At 44.5% G+C, this 16,215-nt stretch overlaps 1 protein-coding gene across 1 annotated transcript in view; it reads left to right on the top strand.

Annotated features, from left to right (window-relative positions):
• The first annotated feature begins 2,733 nt into the window (after positions 1-2,733).
• Positions 2,734-16,215, top strand: part of LOC136588095 (N-acetylated-alpha-linked acidic dipeptidase 2-like) — an 88,395-nt gene continuing 74,913 nt past the window's right edge. Inside the window, exons 1-2 of the mRNA XM_066587051.1 lie at positions 2,734-2,899; positions 16,073-16,184. Coding sequence (XP_066443148.1) covers positions 2,764-2,899; positions 16,073-16,184 — 248 coding nt within the window. The 5' untranslated portion in view covers positions 2,734-2,763. The remainder of the gene's footprint in view (positions 2,900-16,072; positions 16,185-16,215) is intronic.

Raw genomic sequence — 16,215 nt, 5'->3', positions numbered from 1 at the left:
CACTGTGACAGCAGCAGCAGGGGATTCCTTCATTCCCACGGGGAGTCCCTTTGTCACTTAACACTGTGACAGCAACAGGGGATTCCTTCATGCCCACTTGGAGTCATTTTTTCACTGAACACCCTGCCCCTGCTGTCACAGTGTTCAGTTATGGGGGGACTCCCCGCAGGGATGAAGGAATCCCCTGCCGCGGCTGTCACAGCGGTGGCAGGAGATCACGATGTTCTGCCATTGCTTTCAATGAGGTCGGCGCTGAAAGAAAGAAGATGCTGCAATTTTTCTTCCCACAGCATCACAGGCAGAAAACCATTGAAATTCATTGGTTTCATAATCATGCGTTTTCACTCCCTTGCCCGATTTTCTCACCTGTGTCAAGGAACCCTAAATGAGAGAGACCGAACGATCGGTATTTAAACCCAATGATTAGTGAAAGAGCTAACAATGATTTTTATGCCTGCGTAAAACGAACAATGAAGGAAAAGCTAATGATTTATCGTTCGCCATTCGATCATCGGCTGCGTTTAAACTGAACGATATTGCTAATTTTTGCTTATTTAAATAATTTTTTGAATGATAATCGTTCCGTGTAACATAGCTTAGCAGGATTTCTGGTTCTTACCAGTCCCCTCGGATCTGTAACTGTGCAGGTGACTGAACCCCCCACCCCAACCCCCGGTCCACAGCTGCGCAGGTGCCTGAACCCCCCGGGTCCGCAGCTGTGCAGGTGCCTGAACCCCCACTAGGTCAGCAGCTGTGCGAATGCCTGCATCCTTGTCATCTGTATGTTGAGTACCCACCGGTATGAGATGCTGGGCCGTTCTTGTCAGGACGATCACCCTGCTTGTAAGTAGGTCCCATACCCCCATAAGTGGTTAGGGATAACTTTACCTGTTATGCTTGAAATTGCGACCAAAGGCAGCGCTCCGAGCGGCGGGGTGGAGAAATAAGGTATAAATGTAATAACAGGGGTGACTCAGCTGGTGTGACCGGGTCACCCAGGGATAAACAGTCCTTCACACCGGTAGTCACTGGTAGCTTTTCAGAATCTCAGTAGTGAATGGTTTTATGATTTCCTGGTCATAAGAACATCCAGAAGGGAAGAGCATCGATGGGATCTTGATGCAAGTCTTGGAAACGTGAGGTGAGTGAACAATACCTGGTGCTGCAGTGGACATAGCCATGAACATAAAGAAGTGCACCAACTTACTTCACAGGGGGTCTCTGTTGAGAACATTCCCTAATACTGGTCTGCATCACGCTACAATGGTGGGCTCAGAATCAATAATGCACAGACAGGAATATGCAGATATCCCGGGTTTATGGATGGAACTATATAAACACTTAACAATATTAGGAAAGCATAAAGCAATAAGGTGGGCAACTGCGGTAGGTGAGCAACGCGTTTCGGAGGGAGACTCAGCCTCCTTTATCAAGCACATGTCAGAATAATCAGCTGGAAGGTGTATATATAAAGTAAGGGTAAAAGAAATGGGGAAGAGTATAAATGAGTAAGTATTGTTTCCAGCAGTAACCTGGGCGACTTAGGCTAGTTTCACATGGAGGAGCGCGATATCCCCCCCCCCCCTTATCATCTTCCCCACCATGTGAAAGCCCTGTGGATGGAGGCGTTTTCATGTGAAAGGATGAAGGGAATCCCAGGCACTGATGTCACAGCCACGGCCGAGGATTGCACAGTTCTCCCATTGCTTTCAATGGGGCCAGTGTTGTTGTCGTTGGTTCCATTGAAAACAATGGGGCTGCGATGTGAGATCACATAGCCAAATAGAACATGCCGCGATTTGTTTCCCACACCGCTGTGCCTTGCAGAAAAACATCGCTCGTGTGTAAGACCCCATTTAATAGAATGGGGCTCAAATTTGTGCGAGATTTGAGTGTCTCAAAACGCATAAATGAAGTGCGATTTTCTCGTCCATGTGAAGACCGCCTTAAAGGGCCAGTACGATGTTACAATATTGTGTAATGGACAGAGTAAAACTTATGACACCCCAAAAATAGAATATCCTACATAACATTCTAATATCTTAGTAGTCTTTTAGGTTTGCTGCGCACAAATGAACACACCTTGCGGGGGCAAAACGTACAGTAAAATATGCCAATGCACACGCAAAAAAGCATTGTTCGTTCTGCATAAACGCAGCGCTCACGTGGTGCAAATGCGCCTATGCCTGTATGAAGAGGATATGCTGCGCTTTTTTGATCTCGCACTTTTGATCTCTCATCAGTGGAGACGAAAAATCATGCATGTAAATTAACCCACTGAAATCAATGGGTTATTCTACCATGCGGATTCCGTCTATATCGCAATCGGACGGAACTCATGTTTGCCTTAATGCAACATTTCTATATTTCTCTATGACATCTGAGAATCCGGAATTTGCCTGAATTCCAAAATGTGAATGCATCTATAGTTTCTAGAAATTTTAATTAGATGCCATTATTAAAAGAAAAGGGTTGTTTTCACTTGCTACAATCATCACTGGTAAATCTCAGTATGGAAATATCCTCTAATAGAAGTAGATCAATGACATAAGCAACAGAAATACCGTACAGAAGTTATTCTTAACCGGTTCTATCACTGCTGGATATTACAGAGTCCACACTACATCCAGTTGTTCCACTTTACAGCAAGGAGGCGTCATAATGCTTGCTGCCGCTAGGTGGCGTGCGTATTCTCGTTCTACAGTTGAAAACAAAAGTTTTGAAAGTTTTTAAAGTGCTTCTTCTTCCTTAACAGAAAGGTTCATGATCGTGTGGAGCAGCGTGGAGGACAATCCGAGCAGGGCAGGGGGCACCATGGCTAGGAAGAAAGGAATAAAGCGGACTTGTGTGGTGGTGGTCATGTCCCTGGCTGTCCTCTTCCTCCTGGGGGTGTTTGTAGGTGAGTGCTAATAATCCTCATTGTGTATCAGAGAACAGATGTCAGGTTGTTCGGTTCAGGCTGCGATCACATGCTGCTCAGCTGTTCGGGGCAGGAAGGGGCTGTAGTGAGGGCCAGGTGAGTGCAGGGAGAGGCTTGGGAGACTGCCTGCTGTTGGGAGACTTTATTATAGTTCCATCTGGTTTTATTTAGTTTAGTTTATATTTATTATTTCACAATTGCTACATTAGTCATATAATAGAAAATATTATACATTAATTATAGAAAATATTAACCCCTTAGTGGCAAGCTTATTTTGTGCCTTAAGCTATTTTCATTGTTGCATTGCCATAACGCGTTGACATAACCATATGAGGGATTGTGGTTTTGTTAGTTTTTCGGAACGAGTTGTATATTTATACTTTATTGGCACCACTGGGGTACATATAATGTGCCGTAGAACTTTTATCCCTTTTTTTAAAGGGGGGATGGAAAACCCCCTAGAAAGTCTGCCATTGCTTTTGGGTTTTGATTTCACTGTGTTCACCATTCGGGAAGCAGATGATGACTTTCTTATTTGACCGGAACAATTATTGTGATGCGGAGTTCATAGAGATGTTTTAAAATGTACTAGTTTGGCACCCAAAAAAAATGTTTTTTTTTTAAAGAAAAACAATTGAATCGGCATCGCCGTATTTTAAGGGCTTATTTAGACAACCGTATATCGTCTGGGTTTTCACGCCCGACCGATATACGGTGCCCTTGTCTGCAGGGGGGGTGGGGGGGGGTGGAATAGCCAGGAGCAGGAACTGAGCTCCCGCCCCATCCCCGCCCCTCGCCACTATTTGCAATGGGAGGGGTGGGATGGGGCAGAGCTAAGCAGCGATACTTAGCTCCACCCCCATCTCACCCCCTCCTATTGCAAATAGTGGCAAGGGGCGGAGAGGGGGCGGGAGCTCAGTTCGAACTTAATTCGAACTTCCCACTCCTGCCTCCAAGACTTCTCCAGAGCAGCACCTCTGGAACGCACTACCAAAGGCTACCCGGGCAATCCAGGACTCGCAGAACTTCAGGCGTGCTCTAAAAACGCACCTCTTCAGGGATGCATACCGCATTCCCTAAACAAACCCCTCTGTACTCCGCCTGATAACATGCTCCCTGACCTACTGACTGCAATCCCTGCTAGCCATCATAAACCGCTCCTGCAGTCATACTGTTTCTGCCGTCACACGGCTAAATGTCTGACCATTGTCTGTGTATAGAATCCCTCACTCTCCACCCCGCCATACTGCGCACATCTCCAGCCCCTTTACCTTCTGTATCACCCCATTACTTGTAGTATGTAAGCTCGTTGGAGCAGGACCCGATTGTTTCCATCAGCTGATTACTCTGTAATCGTGGTTCTGTAATATTTGTATTGTCTTTCTGTATTCCCCCTGTCTATGTAAGCGCTGCGGAATATGTTGGCGCTATACAAATAAAGATTATTAATACATTGTACTATGTCTATGACAGCAGCCTATTAGACTCTGTCAGAGCCGCATGAGAACCCATTGGTACCTTGCAATCGCACTGCGGGGTGCCAGTAGGTGAAAGAGCCCCCTCTCCTCTGCTTACATGCTATAGTTGTTACTGATTGAGGTTAAACTGCCAGGATCCGAGGTCTCTCCTCTCCTGGCAGCTACTGCAGGAGCCTGGCTGTCCGTAGTCAGCCAAGCCACCGCCTTAAAAAGATGTTCGCACAGGTTTGAAGCCCATTTTTAAGCAGACAGTATGGGAAACATGTATCAGGTGCCCAGAGGAGGAAGGACAGGCCTGGGCACTGCTGACTGACAAGTAAAAAAAAAATGGATCTACTTAAAGGGATTTTCCAGGACTTTATTTTTTTTATTGATGACTGATGATCAGCGGGGGTCAGAATCTCAGATCCCCACTGATCAGCTGATTGCAGGGGTCTCTGTCACTGCGGTCAGCGCAGGAAGCTACGCTGTAGTACCAACTCGTACCACTAAGCTACAGTCGGTGCTTTCTGCTTCCTCCGCTGACTGCAATGATAGTTGCCCCGGGAATCAACGGATCCAAATGGCAGGTTCTCAACGAATTTTAAAAAGTCCCATAATACCCCATTAAACAGAAACAAACGGATTCCAACCTGGAATCAAACCGGTACATCTGTACCTTTTTTTTTTTTTTTTTGACTGATCTGTCTAATGGATCTCGTAAGGGGACCTTTCACACGGGACACGGGACAGCAGATCACAGAACAGATGTCAATTAATGCACATTTTGTAGCGTTTTTACTGCGGAATGCCTTCCGAAATTTCTAGCTTTTTTTGCGCAGACTTTAATTGCGGAAGTACATGTCCTGTATGTTAGAAATCTGCAACAGCAATTTTGCAAGACGTTCTTAATTCCGCAGCAGAAAGCTTTTCCGCTACAGAATTGAATCTTGCAGTTTTGAAGTAAAGGCATGCGGATATTAACAGATGCGGAATTGAAGTCCCACACTACGCAGAAATGTCGTGCGGACTAATTCTGTCCCGTGGGAAATTATGCACACAATATGCAGTACACAGCAGGTACCCATGTAACATATACGCATTTAATGCACCAGACTATGATAATAGTGCCTTATATGCACCAAAATAGGATGTGCGGCTTTTCTTTCCACGCACATAACACGCAGCCTAATGGCCCAATATAAATCAATGAGGTTTTAGCACCACGTATCACGCCTGCAATAAATAGGTGTGAAATATGCAGCCTAAATACACTTGTGTGAGTGAGCCCTCAAGAACGCATGTATTTTAACTGGACTCGAAATGCAGATGTGAATTCGCCCCCACAAGCAGCATAAGGACGTTTTCAAAAGAGCATTTTTTTTTCATGGACTGTAATATGGAGATACTATAAATCAGTCTCTATTCACATTGCTGTATTTTTCACGGCTGTATTTTTTAAATGCATCATCATGACCTATTTATTGTATTTTGGCCTCCGTATTTGTATTCAGATCAGTATTTGCCCATTAGAAAATAAATATACGGATCAAATACTGATGATTAGCGGTTATATTGTCATGTGTAACACGTCTATAATACAGATCCATATTACGGACGCGTCACAATGCACGTATCGGAAACTGCTGTAATGTACTATGCGGAGGTTCTCCGGAATATAACATGAGCTATAAATCCCCCTGTAAGTCCACCTCTTCCACATAGTCATAGCAATAATGTCCATCCACCAGTGTTATGGTGTGCAGAAATCTTCCCCTCTCTCTAGCATTGAAGTGCAATTGGTGAAATATGTCGCTCTACTCGCCCAGCCCTCACTAGAATATCAAGTGATGCATCCAGATTTCTACAAGAATGGGGAAAACCAGCAGTGTTTCCTGCTTGGATATATTCAGGACATTCTTGGACAATAGTGGATGCAAAACTGCTTCATTGTTGAGTTTGAGGTTTGTGCTCGCTGTACCTATTAGTCACAGGGGTGACTTTGGAGCAGTGGCTGACTGCACACTGAACCATTAGGGCATCTTCACATAGGACACACAGTGGAATTTGCTGCAGAAAATCTGCAGCATTTACTAGACATACCGTATGGACGAAATTTAAAACGTGTTGTCCACCTGGAGCAGAATAACACACGGACATATTGTAGCGGGCTTTGAGTGGCATGAGGTTCTTAGAGTTTAAGAGAAGAAAGGGAAAGGACTGTGTAGAGGGTTGAGGGTAGAATTGTGAAGGACTGCGGAGAAGCCTGAGCGCAGAATTGGGAAGGCCTGCGGAGAAGGCTGAGGGCTGAATTAGGAAGGACCGTGGAGAAGGCTTAGGGGAGTATTGAGAAGGACCCTGGGGAAGGCTGAGGGTAGAATTGGGAAGGACCCTGGAGAGGGCTCAGGGTAGAATTGGGAAGGACCCTGGAGAGGGCTCAGGGTAGAATTGGGAAGGACCCTGGAGAAGGCTCAGGGTAGAATTGGGAAGGACCCTGGAGAAGGCTCAGGGTAGAATTGGGAAGGACCCTGGAGAAGGCTCAGGGTAGAATTGGGAAGGACCCCGGAGAAGGCTCAGGGTAGAATTGGGAAGGACCCCGGAGAAGGCTCAGGGTAGAATTGGGAAGGACCCCGGAGAAGGCTCAGGGTTGAATTGGGAAGGACCCCGGAGAAGGCTCAGGGTAGAATTGGGAAGGACCCCGGAGAAGGCTCAGGGTAGAATTGGGAAGGACCCCGGAGAAGGCTCAGGGTAGAATTGGGAAGGACCCCGGAGAAGGCTCAGGGTAGAATTGGGAAGGACCCCGGAGAAGGCTCAGGGTAGAATTGGGAAGGACCCGGGAGAAGGCTCAGGGTAGAATTGGGAAGGACCCGGGAGAAGGCTCAGGGTAGAATTGGGAAGGACCCTGGAGAAGGCTCAGGGTAGAATTGGGAAGGACCCGGGAGAAGGCTCAGGGTAGAATTGGGAGGGACCCTGAAGAAGGCGCAGGGTAGAATTGGGAGGGACCCTGGAGAAGGCTCAGGGTAGAATTGGGTGGGACCCTGGAGAAGGCTCAGGGTAGAATTGGGTGGGACCCTGGAGAAGGCTCAGGGTAGAATTGGGAGGGACCCTGGAGAAGGCTCAGGGTAGAATTGGGAGGGACCCTGGAGAAGGCTCAGGGTAGAATTGGGAGGGACCCTGGAGAAGGCTCAGGGTAGAATTGGGAGGGACCCTGGAGAAGGCTCAGGGTAGAATTGGGCGGGACCCTGGAGAAGGCAGAGGGTAGAATTGGGAGGGACCGCGGAGAAGGCAGAGGGTAGAATTGGGAGGGACCGCGGAGAAGGCAGAGGGTAGAATTGGGAGGGACCGCGGAGAAGGCAGAGGGTAGAATTGGGAGGGACCGCGGAGAAGGCAGAGGGTAGAATTGGGAGGGACCGCGGAGAAGGCAGAGGGTAGAATTGGGAGGGACCGCGGAGAAGGCAGAGGGTAGAATTGGGAGGGACCGCGGAGAAGGCAGAGGGTAGAATTGGGAGGGACCGCGGAGAAGGCAGAGGGTAGAATTGGGAGGGACCGCGGAGAAGGCAGAGGGTAGAATTGGGAGGGACCGCGGAGAAGGCAGAGGGTAGAATTGGGAGGGACCGCGGAGAAGGCTGACGGTAGAATTGGGAGGGACCGCGGAGAAGGCTGACGGTAGAATTGGGAGGGACCGCGGAGAAGGCTGACGGTAGAATTGGAAGGGACCGCGGAGAAGGCTGACGGTAGAATTGGGAGGGACCGCGGAGAAGGCTGACGGTAGAATTGGGAGGGACCGCGGAGAAGGCTGAGGGTAGGACTATTTTTGTAAAATTGTAAAGGACTGTCATTAAGGCTGATTGTAGAACTTGCAATAATTGATGTAAAAGCTAGAAGAATTAAGAAGAAATATTTAGAAGGCTGAGGATAGAATTGAGAGGGACTGTTGTGAGGACTGAGCGTACAGTTGGAAAGCGCTTTCAGAAAAACTGTGGGCTTAATTAGTATCGACTACTTTATAGGCTGAGAGTAGAATTGTAAAGGACTACAATGTTCCTCTTGGAAATTATGGGCTCTTAAGGAATGAATAAAGGATGGACACATACAGTATAGTATTTACACTATGTTCACAAAAGTTTTCAGACACACATAGAAGGTCATTAAATTTCTCTTTTATTCACATTTTTCTATATGGTGCTGGGTCACCTTTGACCTGAAGTCACTCTCCTAGACATGCTTTCAACTAAAAATTCACACATTCCAGTAGATGTATGAAGGAATTTGTCTCCATTGCTCGAGGAGAGCTTCAGATAGTGATGCAGGTGATGATGGCCGTGTTGGACTTGCACAGATAGGGCATTCTAGTTCATCCCAAAGATTCTTATTGGAATTAAGACCCGGACTTTGGGTCTGCTCCAAACGTTCTGCTCCAAAACCAAGCCCCATTATTTGCTGTAAGACTTGGTGTTCGGTCATGATGGTAGAAACACAGAGCTGTACCAAAGTATTGCCACATGGTAGGTAATGCCACATTGTCCAGAATGTCTCTATACCCATTGGCATTAAGTGTGGACTCCAGTATAACCAATGGCCCTAGTCCTTCCCACCTGATTGGCATATCTCCTTCACCTGGCAACCTAGTGAAGGGAGTGTCCCAAAACGTTTGTCAACCTAGTGTACATGTTGAATCCACTCCCATATCTCTATCGTTGGGGATAATAAAAAACACTAGAATTACTTCTCAAGCTGTAAATATTAACAAAGGTCAGATCCGCCATCCGGGAACAACTTACAAGTGCGTGAAGTGTTATATATTATAATAACATAAATGATACATTTTTAGAACAAACCTCACATGAGTGTGTGTATAGTTAGAAAATATACTTACCGTATGGGAGAGGGTGTGTGTAAATAATGGATCCAAACAAGCTTTCCACTCCTTTTATTTTGAGAAGCGAAATCAACGCCTTCATAAGCTAATGATTCTAATTATTATTATAGCTGCTTACTCCATAACCGTCCATTATTGGGTCATGTTGCTTCCTGTTATGTGTTTGGGCTACATACAAAAACATCAAACTCTTTGCTAAAGGCATCTGAATAACATGTATGTCACGGCTATACAAAGCCATGAGGGATTTAAAGGGGTTGTCAAGGATAAACATGGCTGCTTTTTTCCAAGAACAGCGCCACAGCTGTTCACAGGTCATGTGCAATTCAGCAAATGGGGCTGAGCTATGTTACCGCGCACAGCCTGTAGACAGGAATGGCGCTGGTTTTGGAAACAAAAACAGTAATGTTTTTCTAATACTGGTCAACCCCTTTAAGTCATTTCGGGGAGACTGACAATTAATGTTAGCCTCTGGACTAGGGGGAGCGTAACATTACCTGCTGCTCTCCTTTTGCAACATTTTTCCCTGGATCTGTGGTTTCAGGCCCCTCTCTAGACTTTCAAGAAAGTGATAGTGCTCCTCTCAGTATGTGATACACACCGTATCGGTAGTCTGAGGCGCCTCACGCTGCTTTCTGATTGGCAAACCCTGCTCATGTGACCAGCACTCTCCAATTAGAGCAGCCTGTAGTGTCTTAGACTACGGATGCACAACCAGTGCACAATATGCATCACATAGTAAGAGAACCGATGTGGCCATCTTGGAAGACCAAAGAGGGGCTCGGGAATCAACGGATCATGGCATAATCCTGAAAAGGAAGAGCAGCAGGTAATAGCACAAACACCCCGATACTAGAGCCAATTGTACTGGGGGCTGGAGGGTTGCTTTAACCCCTTCCCTCCCGATGGCATATGTACATCCTCATCACAACAGGGTTAATGCGAAATGCTGTACATTTATGGCATACAGATGTGTGGGAGCCAGCTGTAAATGATAGCAAGGTTCCCACTGCAATGGCCGATACCATAGATAACTTCGATCCCAGACCCCTTACAAGCCACAAACTGTGTTGATTGTGGGATAACCGGGAGAGGGAACTACCTCTGCGATGTGATCCATTCTCTGCCATCCAATTGCGGGAGAGCTGTTAGGTTGCTACGGCTGATACTGTCAAAGAGATACAGGTAATGTAGTGTTGTCTAGAAGTATTGCTGTGTATTATCTGAGTGATCATAGCATTGCAGCTGCAAGTCCTCTAAAGAAGCATTGAAAAATGTTTAAAATGATGAAAAAATATTCAGGTAGAAAAAAATGTAATGAAAATACATTTTTCCAATTTCTCTTAAATAAACCCAAAAAACAGATCAAACGCTGTCCTTGTTCACTTTCCTTTCCAACAGTACATAATAAAAGTTATTGAAAAGTTGTATGCAATCCAAAATGGTACCAAGCAAAACTACAGTTTGTCATGCAAAGAAGAAGTCCTCACAAGGCTCACATAATGGAAAATTACAAATGTTCTGGGTTTTTGAATGCAGTGATGCCAAAAACACATTATTTGGCAAATAAAAGGGTATTAAAAACCCTTTTATTTGGCAAATAATGTGTGCAAAAGTAGAAAAAAAATAAATGAAAATATATAACTTTGGAATCCTACTTTAACAGCCCACATATCAAAATTGTGATTTATTTTGTTTTCACCATGTCCCACCCTCCCTCCCCAAAAATAATAATAAAAGTTATGATATACTCTATGTATCCCAAAATGGTACCAATAAAAATAGCCCACCCCACAATGAACAAGTCACAAGCCAGGTATGTCAACGGAAAAATAAAAATGCTATGCTTTTGAATAGTGGAGATCAAAATGCCAAAAAATCATTGACACTTTAAGTACCAAACTGGGCCTCGTTCTTAAGGAAAGCTAAAATCTGGGTTAGAAATTCATATCAATGGTTCCTATTCTTCTCAAACTGAATGTGCCGAAGAGATGGATGGGCTAATTAAGTTTAGGCATGCTTATGCTTAACTTGACATCAAGGTTTATTGCAATGTGTGTGAGTTGCAACATTGCCAGGCCTCCTGCACTTCAGAGATCCTCTAGACCAGTGGTTCTCAACATGGGGGTTATTGCCCCCTGGGGGGTGTTTTTACTTTTCAAGGGGTGGTGGAACAAAAAGGGGCAGCAGGGGGGTGTTGGAACATAAAGGGGCGGCAGGGGGTGTTCTGTGTTGGCTTTGTTGTTTTTTTTTTCGTCTAGTAACTACATTTTTCTAAAAATTAGTAGTGATCCCTCGGTTTTTGTTGATAATCCGTCCGAAAACAATCGGTGAAATCCGAAACAGATGAAAACCGAGGCAATTATTTCCATATGAATCACTTACTTACATGTAATGGGAGTTGTGTGTAGCCTGCGCACTGCTATCATATAATGTATGACTTTTATAACTCCATGACTCGCTACAGATCAATCACACTTCATAACACTGGATGACCTACAGCACAACCTAACCCAATGTATTCCATAATGCCACTGATTGGCTGGAACCTCTTCAAACTTCCACTTGTGTGGGTCTCTGGGAGTTGTAGTCTTAGTGGGCGCCAAGTGTCTTTTGAGAACCCTGATATAAATTACGACAGAGACCCACACAATTGAAAGTTCCAGCCAATCAGCGACATTATGGAATACAGCGGGTTAGATTGTTCTCCAGTGTGCTTGATCTGTAGCGGAGTCATGGAGTTATAAAAGTCATACATTATATAGTAGAGCGACATAAGCAGAGCATTCTTGAAGCAAACTTTATAAAAATGGCTGAGAAGAAGAAATGCCAGCAATATTCAAATGAATACTTGAAATATGGATTCATCCCTTCTCCTATAAACGGACAGCTTCCCTTGTGCCTCGTTTGTGAAAAGGCATTTTCAAATGAAGCTATAAAGCCTTCGAAACTGAGTGATCACCTTGCAAAAACGCATTCAGGCAAAGTGGGTAAGCCTATTTCATTTTTCCAAGGTTTAAAGTCAAAGTTTGAGAACCGCAGCACTGTAGGCAAGCTATTTGGAAAATCTGATCTCTATGCTGACAAAGGCCTCCTTGATTCCTATAAAGTCTCTTTCTTAATAGCACAATGTGACAAATCACATACTGTTGGGGAAGCATTGCTGCTAGGCTATGTTAGTTTTATTAATCGGAATGAAGAGATAGTGGAGGAACTGTTGTTTACTAGAAATTTAACCACCGACACGAATGGCTCCCCAATATACAAAAGAGTGGAAGACTTTTTCCAAGAAAAAAACTTTAACAAATGTACTTGCTTGTGCAACTGACGGAGCTGCATCCATGATTGGTCAATATCGTAGATTTATAGTCCATTCAAAATCTTCTATACCTAGCATAATGGCAGTCCACTGTGTGATCTATTGGCAGCACCTTGTTGCTAAACAGTTATGTGAGAGATTACATGATTCTCTGCACTATGTAATTAATGCTGTGAACAAGATAAAAGTACTCTTGGAACGAATGTCTTTTGCACAAGCTTTGTCAAGACCATGATGAAGAATTCGAACATCTACTCCTCCACACCAAAGTGAGGTGGCTGTTAAGAGGAAAGTGCTTACAACGCTTCTACAAACTTTTCGACACCGTAGTCGAGATTCTTTGGCCACTTGACCCAAGCCAACTAGGCAACGTCAAGAGATACAGGTAATGTATCCATTTTCAGCAGACGCAGGAGAATTTCATCCCAGATTACAAGAGCAGTTGATCAACTTGAAACACGTTAGCAAAGCCCAAGCACTTTTCCAACAATGTGGTTATGAAAATTTTTGGGTGAAAGTGAAGAATTCCTATCCTAGGAAGTTAAGTTGCTTGTGTTAGCTTTTCCATCTACGTACTTAGTGGAGAGGGGCTTCAGCGCGGTTCAGCAGCTTCTGACAAAAGCTAGACACAACCTTCAGATATGTGTAAGGGGCGACTTGAGACTGCGGCTGACGAAGACAGAATCAGATATCGCGAAATTGGTGTTCGGTCATCAGGCCCAAGGCGGCCATTAATGACACAGATTGATTGTGGCAAACATTATAATTAGTCAAATTTCATTGTTCTTGCATTTTAATTAGTCCTCTGATCATTAAGGATTAAGGTGTATCTTGCATCTTCTTTATACATTGTACGTTTCTATCGAATGATAATTAAAGATGGTATTATTGCTTGTTCCCCCCCAAAAAATTATCTTCTGCAATAAAACCTATTATTGTATCCATATATTTCACTGCGGCAAAGGAATAAGAGTCTTAGGGCTCTATCACTGAAAAATTCCTATAAAATATAACTTTTATTCCTATTATAAAATATAAAGATCTAGGACAGACAGACAAATGGAAATTACTCCAACTAAAGTCTTGTTCACGGTGGGGTGTGCTTCAAGGAGGAGTTTCGTAGTTATCATTCGCACACTACACAGACGGTAATTCTCTGACCCGATCGGTATATATGATTATACACCGAGTTGTTTCAGAGACAAGTTGTTGGTATTCAGACACTCCACAAGCAATGAATCTCTGTCCATAACCGCATAAATGATACTTGGACTGCTGGAATGGTCTGAACGGTGTAGTTATTTATGCCCTCTTAAGCAGTTCCAATAAGCACAAAGATCATAGCAACTAGATAGTGCTCAAAAAAAGGGTGAATTTGGCACTATGTCTATATGATATTTAGCTTATTACTAGACCGGGTATAGGCTCTAGTTAAGCTCTTTTATTTTATAGCTCATCTAGCTGATAGGTAATAGCTCAGTTCATGGCTCAATGCGTTTCTACCGACCAAACGGCTCATCAGGAGCACAGGTGAGCCAACAGAGTGTTTTACCCCACAATAGGGTTCGAGTAGATATAAGCAAGTGTTGAATAGACGATAAAGGGTCTCTAGTTTAGAGGCTTGGCTCAAAGACTTATTTGATAATATAAGTCTCTATACTGGTCCCTAATTGGGTATAAGAAGGAGTATAATAACTCCATTGCAAAGCAACCCCTGCTCAAATACGATATAATCTACCAATCCAATGTCGGGCCTGCCCCGACATCATCATTTCCCTCCACAGCTCCGATGTCGGGACAGGCCCGACACTGCAGTGCAGGAGTGCATCTGCACCTGATAATCAGACACATCGGGTGCAGATGCACTCCTACACTGATCCTCATCGAGGACCCCCGATGAGAAGGCAGAAAGGGTTTTTAACCCTTTCTGCCTTCTCCTTTACACATTACATAGCGCTCAATTAGCGCTATGTAATGCACAGAGATTCCGGCCGGCGATCATGTGACCGCCGGTGTTACCTGACCCGCAGCTGTCACATGAACGCCGAGCCGGGAGCCTGCACCGTGGGGGGAATGCGGAAGACGCTGGACAGGTAAGCAGGTCCCTCCACGGTGCAGTGAGCACCTGCACCCTCCTGAACTCTGTCAGTTCAGGAGGGTGCAGGGAAAATGCATTTTTTTTCTCATCCATTCTCCCCAGCTCCAATTTATTTGGAGCTGGGGAGAATGGATGAGAAAAAAATAAATGGATTGGAAAGGGTTAATAGTTTAGCTATAAATAGAACAACCTCCCTCTTTTTAAGTCAGGAGGTATTGTTCCCCAAATAGTTCTGGGAACCCCACCTAACACTCTAGTGCTAATTGAGCAGCATGCCTAGCGGAGTATGGAAAATTGTTGGTGAGGTTCACCAAAATAAAAAAGCAGGAGCCAAAGTGTATAGCCTCCAGTCTTGATGGTAGACTGGAGGTGTCTATTATTGTATCCACAATTAACCTGTTTTTATATATTTCGCACCTACATTTTAGCAGCTAAAATTTAGCTGACTAAAATACTTCTTTGGTAATTTTTTGAGACGTGTTTGTACAATTAATGCTAATCTGTTAAACACTATCAAACTTTCCAAAAAAAAATTCAATATTTTAATTTCTACTTTTAAGTTTGTAAACAAGGTAAACTTTGACTGGATTTAAACTAGTAAGACTTGGGGGGAGCTGGCCACCATCCCAATATCTAAAGGGGGTGCTGGGCTGAAAAAGGTTGAGAATAGAGATGAGCGAGCACGCTTGGATAAGTCAGTTACTCGAGCGAGCCTCGCTCTTCTCGAGTAACTGCATTCTTGTCTGAGCGTGCTCGGGGGGCAGCGGGGTATAGCGGGGGGTACCTGGGAAGAGAGTGAGAGATCTCTCTCTGCCGCAGGCTGCCCCCCCCTCCCTCCCCCAGCATGCTCGGACAACAATGCAATTACTCGAGAAGAGCGAGGTTCGCTCGAGTTAACTGACTTATCCGAGCGCGCTCGCTCATCTCTAGTTGAGAACCATTGCTCTAGACCATTGGGTACTGTCTGTAGAGCTTCTGTAATGACAAGTACTTACCCTAATGCTATTCTTAAGCCAAGAAGGTTAATAGACTGTCCAAAATTACATCCACTCCTGGTCATCAACACGGCACCTTGGCATCTACCACTCTAAAACTTTTCCATTTGTCAGGGCCAACTAGGTGCCTTCAGTAAAAAATAAACTCATGGTAATCAGATATTAGGGAGTTTACACACTCTTCAGAAGATCATCATTGCACAGTGTATCTCCAACAAATCCAGCCCAAACTGCCAAGAGAAAAAAGATGGTGGCCAAGCTCTAGTGGTATGTCACTGAGTTCCTGATATTCATTCATTATAATCGGTATGATATTTTTGTGGTGTTACAAAGACACAAACTGGGGATCAAAAAGGGAGTTTGTTTGAGATATTTTTTGAGATCTTGAGTATTTTTATTTCCAGGTTGGCTAATAAGACCATCAGATCATCTTCAGAAAGTCACTCTTAAAGTGCGAGATATACGGAAGGAGATTATATCTGAAATGAAGGCGGAGAACATAAGGACGTTCCTTCGGTAAGCAAATTAAAAATGTTGCTCTTTCATC

The sequence above is a fragment of the Eleutherodactylus coqui genome, chromosome 1 (genome assembly GCF_035609145.1).
Source record: "Eleutherodactylus coqui strain aEleCoq1 chromosome 1, aEleCoq1.hap1, whole genome shotgun sequence".
NCBI lineage: Eukaryota > Metazoa > Chordata > Amphibia > Anura > Eleutherodactylidae > Eleutherodactylus > Eleutherodactylus coqui.
Note: the sequence above shows the minus strand (reverse complement) of the source record. Positions and strands in the feature narration are given on the sequence as shown.